This window comes from Carassius auratus, chromosome 22, assembly GCF_003368295.1.
Source record: "Carassius auratus strain Wakin chromosome 22, ASM336829v1, whole genome shotgun sequence".
Taxonomy (NCBI): Eukaryota; Metazoa; Chordata; class Actinopteri; order Cypriniformes; family Cyprinidae; genus Carassius; species Carassius auratus.
Window position 1 is genome coordinate 27,400,715 of NC_039264.1, and position 15,371 is coordinate 27,416,085.

Below are 15,371 nucleotides of genomic sequence, written 5' to 3' on the forward strand. Positions count from 1 at the left end.
ATACATATCAACTAAATCTCAGAAATTTGCAACTACATGTCTTCTAACTCTCAGAGTAGACTGTTAGGGTAGGTTTAGGGTTAGTGTTAGGGGTAGGTTGAGGGGTTAGTATAAGTTGACAATAAGTTGACAAAGAAAGTGTTAGAAGATATTAAGCAGACAGTCTACTAATACTCTACTAACTGCTAGTTGACATGAAGTTGCAAAGTTACTTACTGCTAGTAGAATGTCTAAAGTGGACTATCAAAATAAAGTGTTACCAAAAAACCTTTTAGGTTCTTTATGAAACCATTTAGACAAAAGATTATTATATGGCATCGTATAGCACCTTTATTTGTAAGATTGAATTGCATTGCTAGAAGGTTGTGTAATCATCACTCAAAATGTTCCAGGTCCTCATTTGCCCACCTTTTATAACAAATTTATGAGAAAACTTTCATTTATATTCACCAAAAGGTATATTTTGGACACACTGGAATGAAAATCACCTCCAGACTTTGAGAATGTGGACGTTTTCCACAGTTTTATCTGGTAAGTGACTTCTCAGGAAGAAAAACAAACTGGATCTCTGAAGGCTTCTCTCAAGTGTAAAGTGTTTGACGTCCCAGGCAGATGATCTGAGAAAAGTTTTATATTTCTCTTATGATGGTAAAGGATTTTGGAACATAGCACTGGTCCTTGATCACATCTTCGGGGGATCTTCTATTCAAAGCTCCAGCTTAAAGGAAAATCCCTTCTCAGAGATGCTCATCAATTGCGAGGAAGGATGGAGACTTTTTTCAGCCTAACTCCAAAGGCTCTCCCTTGGCATGAGGTTTGAACTTTAATCCAACAGCTTGAGGGAGAATGAGACCCAAAGACCTTCACTAAAGCCAGTTCATGACAGGGACCTCAACTTCTTCTCTCAGCCAGACTGGGGGCATTAGAAGCGGATATAATGGCTTAATCTTCAGCCTTAGACAGTTCAGCATTCTCACCCTCTTCCAGGTGGCATCCGAGTCGCTCCGTGCCAAGAGATTGAGAGGGATATACACATTTGGCAAGTCAGGAATTTGGTTTGGAGAAGAACAAGCCCAGAGAGGCAAGGTGATGGCCTTATCATGAGCTCTGGAGGGCTGAAGGTCTGAGACCAAAAGCTGGATGCTTTCAAGAAGATCAGCTGATATTGAAAAGTGCCAGATATTCTCAGATAGGGGAATTCACACTGAAAGAGTGGTGAAACGTCATCTCAGCAGCATTCAAATGAAGGTTCCTAGCTGGTTCTTTGCAGAATAAGGTTCAAGAACTAATGTATGGATGTTATATGTGTATCTTTGGATTGTCTGTCTTTCTTTCTTTTTTATTTTTATTTATTTTTACATAGTTCAGTGCATTGGTCTTAGGTATCAACCTTTAACAGAGGTAAAATGAAGCCCATTCAGGGGCTTTGAAGAACTTGTGTTACCAGTCAAAAGGTTCCACGAAAAAGTTCAAACATAGATTCATCCATCCATGATGATAATTTACCACCCATTTATTGTCATTAAGCCATTTGACTCGATTTCATTTGACTTATGTTTTGGCTCTTATTGTGATTTTCTTGTCATTTCTGTTTCCTGTTTTAATTGGTTTTCTACACACATATATATATATATATATATATATATATATATATATATATATATATATATATACATACACACACGCGCGCACACACACACACACAGTAGGCTATGCATTAGTTGTGGTGCATTTGGCATTGTTTTCCTGTCCGTGACCCTAGAAAACACCCACGACCCATCAATTCAAAAGCATTATAGATCTTTGTTAACCTTTAGAAGTTCCCTCTATTGTAAAACACCTTTTCGCTTCTATTTAGAAAGGTTGTTCCAATGTGGAACCTTGTGCAGAAACATGCCTCCATGCAAAAGCGATTTCACATAATTTAATGTGGAAATAATCATCTTTTCTCCATTTTAGCTCCAGTAAATTACCTTTCTCTGAGCTATTCATTGCTTTTCGGGAGTTTGTTTCACTAGAGAGACCCTGTAAGTGTCCTCCAGCTCTCCAGTTAATTGAGGGCTTCTGACTCGGAGTGCCCCCTTCACTCCTCAAAACAGCTGAGTGTTCACACACACACACACACACACACACACACACACACGAGGGGGACAAAAATGGTCCAGGTTTCTTCTTACTGCCCATAAATTAAGGACAATATGTTGCGCGCGAGGGATCTTCCTTAGGCTTTTGTTGTAGGAATGCCAACATCAGGAGCAGAGTGTTCAATCACCCCGCGAACTTTTTTCCTGTGTTAGCAAGCTGCCCCAAACTTTCCGATGAGTTCCTCGTGGAAAACCGCGCAACTGTGAGTCTCAGACATGGAACTTTTCAGCGTCTTTTTAAACTCACCCATCTGCGTCTGGTGCCTGTGTTTATTCCCGCTGAAGTTACTTGCGCAGCTGGGTAAGTCAAAAACATGCTTTTATTAAATACTAACGCTGTTTTGAAGGCATCATTTGGCGCAGTTTTAAGATTTTGGTATAATGCTGCAGATGCGTTATTGATGGAAATACAACTTCTAAGCTCTGAATGCTAAAAGGCGATGCTTGCTTGTTTACTCAAGATTTCCCCACAAATTTAAAGATTCACAGACCATTTGCATATAATTTTTTTATTTTTCCTTTTTTCATTTTGTCATTATTTATTTTTGCTTATATATTTTTTTTTTTTCTCTGCGCATTATTATTATGTTGAAATAAATGTAGGCTTTTTTATAGTTATTGTAGCTCATAACCGTTTAAAAGGTGTGCATAAGATTTTTGTCTGTATGCATCAGGAGCGTGGTGTTGAGATAATGTGCTTTCAATCCGCGAGACGTTGTTTTCATTAGTGCTCAATATTCCGGTCCAGCGGGATTGAACAGCTGTTTGAAACCTGTGCTAAACTTCGTTGTAACTCTGCGCACTGACATCCATTTGCGCACCAAATGGAGAGAGTGTCTGCGCAGTGATGGAAACGTGCTCTGTGGAGAAAAGAACGCTAGCTCTCTCGCGCTCTCTCTCTCTCTCTGTCTCTGTGTGTGTGCGTGCAGATGTTTTCAGCAGTCATTAGAGCAGTCAGTAGGTGAGTATTAAGCCTCAGGGGTGCAGTAAGTGTGGGAATGTGAGCCTCATGATTGTGGGGTCAGACTGATTAGTGAGGCTGTGATATCTTTACTGTCCTTTCCTCCAGCTCATACCTCAGTGCAATTGCAGGCTATAGACCTGTGTTAATGTTAGAACACTTGGACTATACATCATGCACAGTACACTATACTGTTTTGCTTTTTGATTTGTTTAGTAATTTAATTTAATTATTACTATTTTTTATAGTCTGTATTGGTCTGTAAATAAAGTAAAATAGAATACAATAAATTACATAACATTTATTTAATATTATTTTGTTTATAATTTAATTTTTTTCGTTGCATAGATGGATGGATGGATGATACATTTCTATAATTTAATTAGATTGAATTATATAATTTCATTTATCATTTTTAAATTGCTTTCCGTTTGAAATTGAAGTTGCTTCCATATTTAAGTTTGATTTAATTTTTGTTTATGTAATTTCTGTACCTTCTTAGTAAATAGCTTGCAGTACCTTTTCATCATAAATCAAGAGGAAAATATTGAGATTTTTCTTTTCTTTTCTTTCTTTTTCTTTTTTTTAATACAGTCAAAATTGTAAATCATTTTAGCAGTTTTTTTTTTTTTTTTTACCAGGAATGAGGCAATTTTGGTTGCATTTTATCTGTTAACTGGAAAAATATTGTTGTAATGCATTTTTTATCTTTTCAATTATTATTGCATTTCTTGTTTAGATTTATTGTATTATTAAGTAGTTTTGTGGGTTTTCGTGATTTTTGTCTTATTGTTTGTTTTTTATTTATGTTATTAACTGGATTATTGTTTGATTAATTATTTTTATTTTGTTTATTAGTTTGATATTATTATATTTGTTTATTATTTTGCATGTCCTGCAGTGCCTTTTATGACCAAAAGGGACAAAAAGAGTTAGTTCACGCAAAAATGAAAATCAGCCCATAAATTACTCACCCTCAAGGTATCCTGGGTGTATATGACATATTTCTTTCAGACGAATCCATTCAGAGTTATGTTAAATATAGTCCTTGATCTTTCAAGCTGTTTAATGGCACTCAGTGTGTGTAACAGTGCATCAGTCCAAAAGAAGTTAAATAAAAAGCGGCCATCCATAAAATACAAAAATGGGGGGCCTTGGGGAGGTTTAGGGGGTTTTAAGAAAAGTGTCCATGTTCAAAATAAATAAATAAATTATCACTTAAATGTAGCAAAATCTAATGGTAAATATCGTAAAAAAAAATAAAATATATATATATATATATGATTATTATTATTATTAATGTTATTATTATTATTATTATTATTATTATTATTATTATTATTATTATTATTATTTATTTATTTATTTTTTTCAGTCAATTGCAAAACATTTTACCTGATCATCTGTATCAGGTATATGGTGATTTTGGTTGCATTTTGTTTGTTAGGGTCTCCAGGAAAAACATTATTGTAGGTAATGAATGGCATTATCCAGTGCCGCTGCTAGCCATTTTGGTGCCCTAAGCATAATTCCTTTATGATGCCCCCCACCCCGACAAAAAAAAAAACGTTCGCGTGCGTGAACAACCGGAACGGACCATCTGGCACTTTCTAGACTAGACTAGAGCAATTATTAAATATCTTGTTCCTCCTTTTTTGTTACATATACATGGCTAAAAGGTGGCTAATATTTCTATATGCTAATGAAATAATACTGGCATTTAAAAAAAAAAAAAAAATCATTAGGCTATTTTTGGTGCCCCCTCAGCACTTGTGAGTGCGTGATGCGCGTGGTGGGAGCGCCGGCGCTGGCATTATTGTATATTAAAGTTTCGACCTATTGTATATTAATTAGTTTGTGCTAAACTACACATTTTGGCAAGTAATATTTCTATTGTTTGGAGTTTCAGGGATAAAACAAAGCTGTACATAAAATATATAAATGTCTCAATTTCTGGTATTGTCTCTTTCACAAAATCCCCCCAGTGGTGTCCTTTCATTCAGCAGAGCGTGAACGAGCCCTTCTCCATGATATTTCTTCAGTGAATCATCAGCGTTGACTTTTCAGTCTTTATTAAATGTGTGACAGCCGTGTGTTTGGATCATGTGATCTCATCCCTCATAAGCCTCACTCAACAAAATCGAGTGAAAAAGAGACATCACTGAGTCCTCTGGGTTTGGTTGAATTCCTGGCTGAGTGAGAGGAGGAAACAGATGAGTGCGTTTGCGACTGTGAAAGTCTTTCGCTTTAATATCAAGGACGGTTTCCTGTGGTCACTGATATTTCATAAACGCAACAGACCCAGACCCAGACCCAACAAACCAATTTTTTTTGGGAATGAATCTCTCTCTAGGGCCAGAGAGAGTAAATATCTGGAGCTGTTCCTCTCCTGCAGTGTAATCAGCTCTTCATTCTGCCGAGAGGCGGACTGTCACAACAGATAACTCACATTTAGCAGCGCTACAACCCTCCCACACAAACTTGTGTGAAAGGTCTCCAGTTTTAAGAATCCTTAAACACTACATGCTTAAAACAAAGATTCCTTGCAGCTTGTTTAGTTCAGCAGGTTCCTTTTTATTGATTTGTTTTTTTGCTCTGTTGAGTTGAGTCTTGAGTTGGCTATATGGTTTTTGTTAGATTAAACCATGATTTTATGTCTTTATATAACTTTATATCTAACATGGTGATGGAAAAAAATATTGCTTTAGCATCTGCCCTCAAACGTTTATTGCTCTCCTCGCTGACAACACCTTTGCGTGTACCCAAAACTTTTAGAGACTTATGTAAGTAAACGCAAAAGTTTTCTGAGAGAAATTTGCATTTTGTCGCAAAACTTTCGCATTTTGTCAGAATATTTCAAAATCTTTGTAAGTGATATTTGTGATGGTGTACCATCCAGATTCAAGGAAATGCTATTTCGCTCTCAAAGCATTTGTGTTCTCTCAACATTTAGAAACTTTGCGAATGACAGCAAAAAACCTTTGCTTTTGAACGTTTTGTTGACCCCGATAAATCGACGATTTGCTTGCATTCCCAGTAAGAAGCTTAGCATTTGCTTTCAAAACTTTTTCAATGTTTTCTTTAGACTTTACATTTCAGAATGTGACTTTATTTATTATAATATGAGTAATTCTTATTAAAATTGTATTATATAATTATTTTGTTTTCCATTTATTTTTAGTTTGGCCTGAAAACGTTTGCATCTTTTGCATGTGTGTATGCACTTTTCCAAAATTTTCCAGGTAATTATTAAGTTTAAACTCATCTGATTGATGGTTGAGTAGGCGAGCATGTTGTCAGGTATATATCAGAATGCAGTAGTGTCATACGATCAGAGCAATGATTTGTGGTTAATTTAAAACACCAGCACATAGAACTATAAAAGGTTAATTGTACAACTTAGGTTCTACTAGGACATCAGGCTGTCAAACCCATTTTGGTCTATTTATATTTCATTTCTTAAACCACTTAAAGATGTCAAAGGTTTTGACCAAATATGGAAATTATTCCATTCATCTTCTAGTCTTTTGCAGTAACTGGCTTAGCATAAAAAAAAGTGTGTGCATTGTTCAAAGGTAGTGTGGTGTGCAACAGCAGGGACATGTTTTCAGTGGAATTCCCTTGTGAGGAAGTGTCTGAAATTCACCCCGTCCTTAAGTCAACAAATTAACCGAGCGGTCTGAGGTGTTTACCCAGCAGCGCTGTCCCAGCTTTGGTTGGAGGGCTGAGGGCTGAAAGTGTTTTTGGGACCTTTGACCTTGGGTAGCAAAATCTGACCGCGGTTGTCACCCCTGCAAATACAGACAGAGACCAAATGTGCTCAGATCTTTTAAACGAACGAACCTTCTGCTCTGTTTCTATGACATGGGTTTTTGGTTTGGCAGTAGCTGCTTTTGCTTTCATCTTGTCTTTAAGGCGGCCACCTTGAAACTCCATTACCTCCTCTTAAGAAATGTCCCTTCAAATCATCCCTGCATCTCCCCACCAAACCATTATTAGGAATTTATAAAATGTCCTTATCTTCATCTTGCCCCATTACACCTCTAAGGGTAAAGCTTAAAACGTAATTGCAGAGTAATGATCCTTGAATTAGGCTGGAGAGACTCTAAACCAGCCGAGACATGATCTCATCAGCACTCCAGCGGGGCAGAAAGCCGTCTCGGCCCGTCTTCGTCTACCCTCTGGAAAGCAGACAGGATTAAAGGAGATATTTTCTGCTCTTTTTCCATGCTGGTCAAAGGTCACCTGCCCTTATTCTTTATGAGGACTTTTAGATAGTTAGTGGAAATGTGTTCCTCTGAACAAACTCTGCATTTGAGGCTTCACTGAGAGATGTAGCTTAAACTAGTTCTTAACATTTTTAGATGAAAATGTGAGTGCTTTACTACGCAAAACTTGATGCTTAAATGGTTGACTACATACCTGTTTAAGTCTCTAATGTCTCTGTTCTTTTAGGCCACACTGGCCAAAACTATGAAATCTCGTCAGAGGATACTATAACGATTTAATATTGCTTCGTTTGGCTTTTTTCTTTTTTTGTGCTTTGCTGATGTTTTTTTTTTTTTTTTTTTGACTTGTTTGTGTTTTTTTTATGTTTTATTTTTTACTTGCTGACAGTTTTATTTGTTTAATTGTGCTTTGGTGACAATTTATTTGTTGCCTTTCTTTTTTCTTTTCTGTTTTGTTGTTCTTTGCGGATGTTTGTTTTGTGTTTTATTTGTTTTTTTATGTTTTTTTACTTGCTGACAGTTTTATTTGTTTAATTGTGCTTTGGTGACAATTTATTTGTTGCTTTTCTTTTTTCTTTTCTGTTTTGTTGTTCTTTGCGGATGTTTGTTTTGTGTTTTATTTGTGTTTTTGCAATGTTTTGCTTTGCTTTTTTGTTTAATTGCAATTTACTGCTTTATTGTGTTTTGTTAACAATTTAATTGTTTACTAACATTTTGTTTTGTTTCTTTTTTTGTTTTTTGTTTTTTTTCATTCTCTTTTTTTTTGTTTTTGTTTTGTTTCTTTAGTATTTTTTTTTTGTTTTTTTTTTAGCTGCCTTTTTGTTTGTTTGTTTCATTAGGCTTTGGTGACATTTTTGTATTGTGTGTGTGTGTGTTTGTTTTGGTTTTACTCTCTTGTTTTATTTTGTTTCGTTGTGTTGCTTACATTTTTTTTTTCTTTTTGTTTTTTTTATGCTTTGCTGATGTCAGAACCAAGTGAAAGTCTTGTTTACTGTCTAAAGTCTACATTTTCCCACCAGTTTATTGTGTCTATAATGTCTGCTATCTGCCCTGTCTCTGTTTCCCACATTCACAGAGCAGAGATGGCATGATATCCAACCCAAACTTTCTATTAGCATGTTCAGGAGGAGCATTACAGGATTACCAGTGTACTGCTGGCCTCAGGCATCCTCATACAAAAAAGCGAGACAGGTCCTGTCGATCTCCCTTCCCTCATAATTAGCCGCAATAGAGACATCCGACCCACTTCGGCTCTGAGATACAGGAAGGAGAAGTAGAAGGTGTTACAGATGTGCTGTCTTAGGAAAAGGCAAGGGATTAAAAAGGTTTTAGCCTGAAAGTCACACGTCACTTTTTGTTCCTCTGTTTTGCCGTTAGACACGGACACACATCACTGATTCTGCCGACCTTTATGATGTAAAGTTAGGTGCAATGAAAAGGGGGTCCGATAAAGGTGCTTTATTTTTACACTAGATAAATGTGTGCAGCTGAGGAGGTCACTTTAACCCCCATTTGGGTTTTAATGAACCTGAGTGACGTTTTCAAGCCACCATAATGACACAGTTTTCTACCTTCTCGCTCGCTGTCTTCTGAGCCCTGACCTTTGTCTTTGCCAAAAGGTTGTTTTAAACTCTTTCATGAATATTGAAGGTTGTAATTCAGTCTGTGGTTCGACTGTGTCCTTGGTTCTTCCAGCTCCAGAGTGCTATCCGGGCGGATACAGGACATTGAGAAATGCATACCGTAGCGTTGATTTCGACTCTACTGAACTTCAGAACACAGCGATACAGGATCTGATATGTGACCATTCGCTGCCAGCCGGATGGTACCGATTTTCCATAAACAACAAGCCCGCGGAGATGCCGACCCGCTGCGTTGAGGTGGGAAGTTGTCGATTAGTTCGGACTGGTTTCCAAACTGCGGGTTTCTCGATCTCGGTTTCTTTTTGTAGATGAACCGCTGTGGGACACAGGCTCCAGTGTGGTTGTCTCTAAAGGACAGCTCTCTTCCGAGGCCTGGAGAGGTCAAGCAGCTCTCGGCCTGTGCCACTTGGCAGTTCTTCCATGGAAGCACCAAAGACTGCTGCCTCTTCCGTATACCAATCTCTGTCCGGAATTGTGGAAAGTTCCTACTCTACTTCCTGCAGCCGACACAGGGTTGCATGGGATACTGTGCGGAAGGTATATATTATATTAATAAATATGCTGGATTTTTATGAAAATAATGTCATCACACACGAAAAAGTAATGATTCTAAAAGAATTTCATACTGTATTTTTCGGACTATAAGTCGCACTTTTTGTCATAGTTTGGCTGGTCCTGCGACTTATAGTCAGGTGCGAATTATTTATCAAAATTAATTTGACATGAACCAAGAGAAATGAACCAAGAGAAAACATTACTGTCTACAGACGCGAGAGGGCGCTCTATGCTGCTCAGTGCTCCTGTAGTCTACACTAAGCAGCATATAGCGCCCTCTCACGGCTGGAGACAGTAATGTTTTCTCCTGGTTCCTGGGTCTAAATAAATGCGACTTATATTCCAGACTTATATATGTTTTTTTTCCTCGTCACGACATATTTTTGGACTGATGCGACTTATACTCAGGTGCGACTTATAGTCCGAAAAATACGGTACTTCTGATTTTGGCGTGAGACCACAATGTTTGAAATGAAAAGGCAGAATTAAATGTAATTCCTATTGATTTGCATCTTAGTGATATAATTCACCTGTAATATCCTCTAAAACAGCGAGGCTTGCACCAGTAGAAGAAACAATGAAGAGTTTCTTTTAGGCCCATTTAATAGCACGTCTAAAGATGTTCCCTACACAACAGCCCAGTGAGAAACTGCCATCTAATTTGTAGTGGGTGATCAATATTTCACTTTCTTTGGCTGCATTTCCTCTCTGACTTTCTCAAACATCTCCTAGATCCATATAAATGACTGTATCATCAACCATGTGTGAGAGTATTTGGGTCGCTTTTAGCTTAGGATCGATTTTGGGTGACCGAAGTTCTGCAGGGGCGCAAATCAGATTACTGGATTTATGTAGCAATATTTCACAGATTTATGACACTTCTATGATGGCTTCAGGGAGAAGGAAACTGTCTGGATTTTAGAGTTTTGGCACGGCATGAAAGTGAGGGCTTCATCCCGTAGCACTATGCATTATTTAAGGTGACATCTATCTATCTATCTGCCTGCCTGCCTTAAAAAATATAAATTATTAATTTGTTTAATAAAAAACACACTTGTATATTCGATTTTATATATCTATTTATTTATAATAGGAAAGTATAAGCAGGAAGGTAACTGGTCTTCTAGAAAGAAAAAAAATCTAAATAATAAAAAAAAAATATATATATAATATTTACACACTACATGATAAGTATTGATTTCTTTATACTATTAAAATATAAAAAGGAAGTTTAATGATTTTTGTTGTTGTTGTTTGTTTTTGTTTAATTAGTTGCTTCACCATACACACCTAAATTGTGCCCACCTGGAGAAACAATAGTTAACAGTGTATGTAAGGGTAAGTTTTAAGTTCTAGAATGTTCTACATGCAATACAATACAATACAATACAATACAATACAATACAATACAATACAATACAATACATATATGTGACCCTGGAGCACAAAACCAGTCTTAAGTGTCAGTTAAAAAAAAAAAAAAGGTCATAAATCATCTGAAAGCTGAATAAATAAGGTTTCAATTGATGTATGATTTATTAGGATTGGAATACATTTGGCCAAGATAAACTATTTGAAAATCTGGAATCTGAGGGTGCAAAAAAATGTAAAATAAAAATCTAAATACTGAGGAAATTGACTTTAAAATTGTCCAAATTAATTCTTAGCAATGCATATTACTAATCAAAAATTAAGTTTTGATTTACAGTAGGAAATTTACAAAATATCTTCATGGAAAGTGATCTTTACTTAAAATAGATTTTTGGCAGAAAAAAAAAATCTATCATTTTGACCAATGCAATGTTTTTTTTTGCTATTGATAAAAATATACCCAGCGACTTAAGACTGGTTTTGTGATCCAGGGTCACAAATGCATTTCTATTTCATCCTATGACCTTTTTTTGTCTTGTTTTTCTGTGAAGCAAACGTCCCCTCACTGACCTCAAAACCCTTGGTGACCCCAGAGCTGGTCGGTAGCAGTGTCCACCTCCGCTGCTCCTTTACTGGGGTGACGTCCATGTGGCCGGTGGGGTATCAGGTTGTGTGGGCCAGATACTCCTCCAACACCATGAAGGTGGAGATCAGACGAGACACAACCACCAGACTCTACTCACTGGTGGAGATGGACGGAGTTCACTTCAGACTGGGAGAAACGGTAAAGAGATGATTGTAGAATGTGGTTTAAATGTAAAATAAAATTTTGAAAATCTAATTTTACTTTGGATTTGTTGGGAATGATGAAAAGGGCTAGAATTTTTAGTGAATTGCTGCAAAATTCCCAATGTTATGCACATACATTTGAGCCCGGTTAGCCCTGCCCACAGTGTAATCTTATTGGTCTAAAATCCTGCAGCACATATCTGCATATTAAACATACATAACGTGTTCTGATTGGATGTTTGTCGCTTTTCGTAACATTTCCTTTAAGGTGATGAATTTAATTTCTAAATTAATTTATATATATATATATATATATATATATATATATATATATATATATATATATATATATATATATATAGATAGATAGATAGATAGATAGATATAGATATATAGATATAAATTGCTCTAACAAATGTTATGTTTGTAAATAATTAGTGAACTATTCAGTCACATAACTTCTTTGACGGACATATTGTATAGTGCATGCATTGAACATGTGCCTGTCAATATATTGCTGTACACATCTATCGCTTTTGCTGATCAGAAATATTCACGCAATCATGCAGCTCGTATCAGAACACCTGCACTCACGTGAGTGTGTACCCACCCCACAAGTGTTGTCCCGCGCTGCACTCTGCTGCGATGGGTCCTGCGATCACGCAGGTCTCGACTCGGAAGATGCCTGTATAATGTGATGATCAAGGCTCTGGACTCTGAGCATAACTTGTTTTTCTATAAAAAAAATATATATATATTTTCTATAAAAACGTTAATATCCTGGCAGTGACAAATAGCTAGTTTTACTTTTTTATTTTAATTACATTAATGTTATAAGTTAAGATTTACAATAAATATTTAAACATCTATTATGTAAATGGAATAGTGCTGTAAAAAAAAAAACACCTTATTTGTTCAAAGTGTTTGCAAACCAAATTTTATTACATTTTTGTGCACATAGTAGTACTTTTTATATAAAAATTGCACAATATACTACTTTTGAATGCATTATTAGTTTTGTGCATATCAATATGATGATTTGCGATTAATCGCAGACAATTATGCGATTAATCACGATTTTTTTTTTTTTTTTTCGTTTCCCAGCACTAATATATATATATATATATATATATATATATATATATATATATATATATATATATATATATATATATAAATATATATATATAATGTGTGGCTTCTTGCCATACTAAAATATTTATTTCTTAAGTGAGTGTATACGTTTTTATATGCACAATTTGGAAATGTTATTTGCTAAAGGCAGACAAAACCAAGGATAATTTACTATGATATTCCACAATTAGTACAGAAATGTAAAAAAGTGTAGAGAATATACACACACATATTCATATACATTTGACAATTTTTTATAATTTGTAAAATATATATATAAATTTTAACCTGGCTAGACCCTGCAATCTTAAAACAACGTTTAATATATGAAGTCAACTTAAAATGAATGTTGTTGATTTTTTATTTTAGTTTTTTGACTATAGCTATACATTTTCCAGGAGTGATAACAAATATGTTTGAATCTTGGCCACAACTGGTAAATCTTAAAGCTCTATCATTGTCTTTTGAATTATTATTTATTTTTATTTTTTCTGGCATAACAGACAGGCTCAATAGACAGCCGTTTGACTCTCTTCTCACCAGACCAAGAAAGGAGAGGGTTTTTGGTGAGGGGTGTCTTCAGTCATGATGCTCTTTGACCTCTAATGTGAGTTTAGAAAGTGTTTCAGCGGAAGTGAGAGCGGGTCAAGAGAGAGGAAAGGTCAAATCAAAGCCACATGTGTACAAACCATAAATAACATTAGGGAGTTTTATCTAGAAGTTTGATTCTGATTTGCTCATTATGACGTAAAATGTTTGAGGGAAGTTTGAGTTTAAGATGTTCTTTGCTACCTGCAGTCATAAAAAAAAAACATGTGTTTGTAGATGACAGAGGCCCCCGTTTGAGGAACACCATCGTTCTGATTTGGGTGGCGAGGTTCCCTTAAACATGTCACAGCTGGACTTAGTCAAACACACACACACACACACACAGTCATACAAGCACACCTCGTGCTCTCTGTAATTACCATATACAGGCAAAACAGACCTGAAAATCCTTCATACACACAAAAAAGCAAATTCAGTGCCATATATGGCTTTAAATGCCATGTAATGATGTAGTATGTCAAATACTTTGGTGCATTATGATTTAATTCTCATCTTTGTTTTGTAACTAATGGGTCCCTGTATATTGTATTGTATTATATGTATATATATATATATATATATATATATATATATATATATATATATATATATATATATATATATATATATTAATCAAATTAAAATAAAATAATTCATTTAATGTATATTTTATTTTAATTATTTATAAATAAAGTCAAGTGTTACAATAAAAGTAAAAGTAAATTCACTATATATTGATATTTTTCATTATTTGTTTTGTATTATTATTATTATTATTATTATTATTATTATTTAAAAAAAACATTGATTTTTGCCATCTCAGGCAGTTCTCATTTTTGTTTAGTAATTAATATTTCCTTGTAGTACTATTATTATTATTATTATCATTATGTTATTTATTATTTTAATATATTTTAAATTGTATATCCATATATGAAATAATAATAATAATAATAATACATATTTAATAAAGTTATTTTTATACAATATTTTATTACATCCCCATACATGAATAAACAAAAAATATATATATAAATAAAATATATATATAACAAAATAATACATTTTCAAGTTGTTTATCTGAATTATTTACATTTTTATTATTAACTTAATAATAAATAAAAAACCATACATGGTCCCTGCAATACAAATGTATTATTGATTTCTAGTTTCTATCTCGTTGCTCAGTCAGCATGACCTTCATGACAGTCTTGTTTGATTGACAGTTTTCCTGCAGCGTGTCCACCTTCCTGTTAAACTCCTCCAGCTTGCAGTCGGCATCTAAAGAAAGCGCTGGGTTTTTCGCAGGAATTAAGGTAAATCCTGTTACATCTAATTCTTCATAATTATGATGGATCATGCACAACATCTGAAGCGATAATTACTGGCTAAATACACATTGCAGGATTGCAAATATATGTTGCATAATTACCCGTGCCTAAAAGAGCTGAACGATGGTGCTTCGGCCAACCACACAACACTTTTTGTGCAGTTTGTTCCAGATGTCCTGCACATCCGTGAGGATGCTAAAAAGCACGTTTTGGCCGTACACAGCACTGTCCCTATTCCCTGCCATGGGTTTGAGCACAACCGCCGCTGCAAAGTGACTCTTGCTCTCAGCGTACATGAAGCAGGTGTGTGTATATTAGTGTTATTTTTTATTATCGTACATTTTGAATCTATGGGTAAGTAAAGCTTTAATTGTTTGTGTCATAAACTATTTAAAAGATTAATTTTCACATTCATATATATATCTATATATATATGTGTGTGTGTGTGTGTGGGCATGTTTTTGTGACATATCAGGACACAACTCTGTATAATGACATGGGTATTACACAGGTATTACAAGGAAAGGGTGACTTATGAGGACATGACCCATGTCCCCATTTTTCAAAACACTTATAAATCATACAGAATGAGTTTTTTTGAGAAAGTAAAAATCCACAAAGTTTCC

General features: G+C 35.1%; 1 protein-coding gene across 1 annotated transcript in view; it reads left to right on the forward strand.

Annotated features, from left to right (window-relative positions):
* The first annotated feature begins 2,114 nt into the window (after positions 1 to 2,114).
* Positions 2,115 to 15,371, forward strand: part of LOC113040205 (von Willebrand factor D and EGF domain-containing protein) — a 59,552-nt gene continuing 46,295 nt past the window's right edge. The window contains exons 1-7 of the mRNA XM_026198525.1: positions 2,115 to 2,445; positions 9,030 to 9,214; positions 9,286 to 9,514; positions 10,805 to 10,870; positions 11,455 to 11,687; positions 14,641 to 14,730; positions 14,907 to 15,048. Coding sequence (XP_026054310.1) covers positions 2,361 to 2,445; positions 9,030 to 9,214; positions 9,286 to 9,514; positions 10,805 to 10,870; positions 11,455 to 11,687; positions 14,641 to 14,730; positions 14,907 to 15,048 — 1,030 coding nt within the window. The 5' untranslated portion in view covers positions 2,115 to 2,360. The remainder of the gene's footprint in view (positions 2,446 to 9,029; positions 9,215 to 9,285; positions 9,515 to 10,804; positions 10,871 to 11,454; positions 11,688 to 14,640; positions 14,731 to 14,906; positions 15,049 to 15,371) is intronic.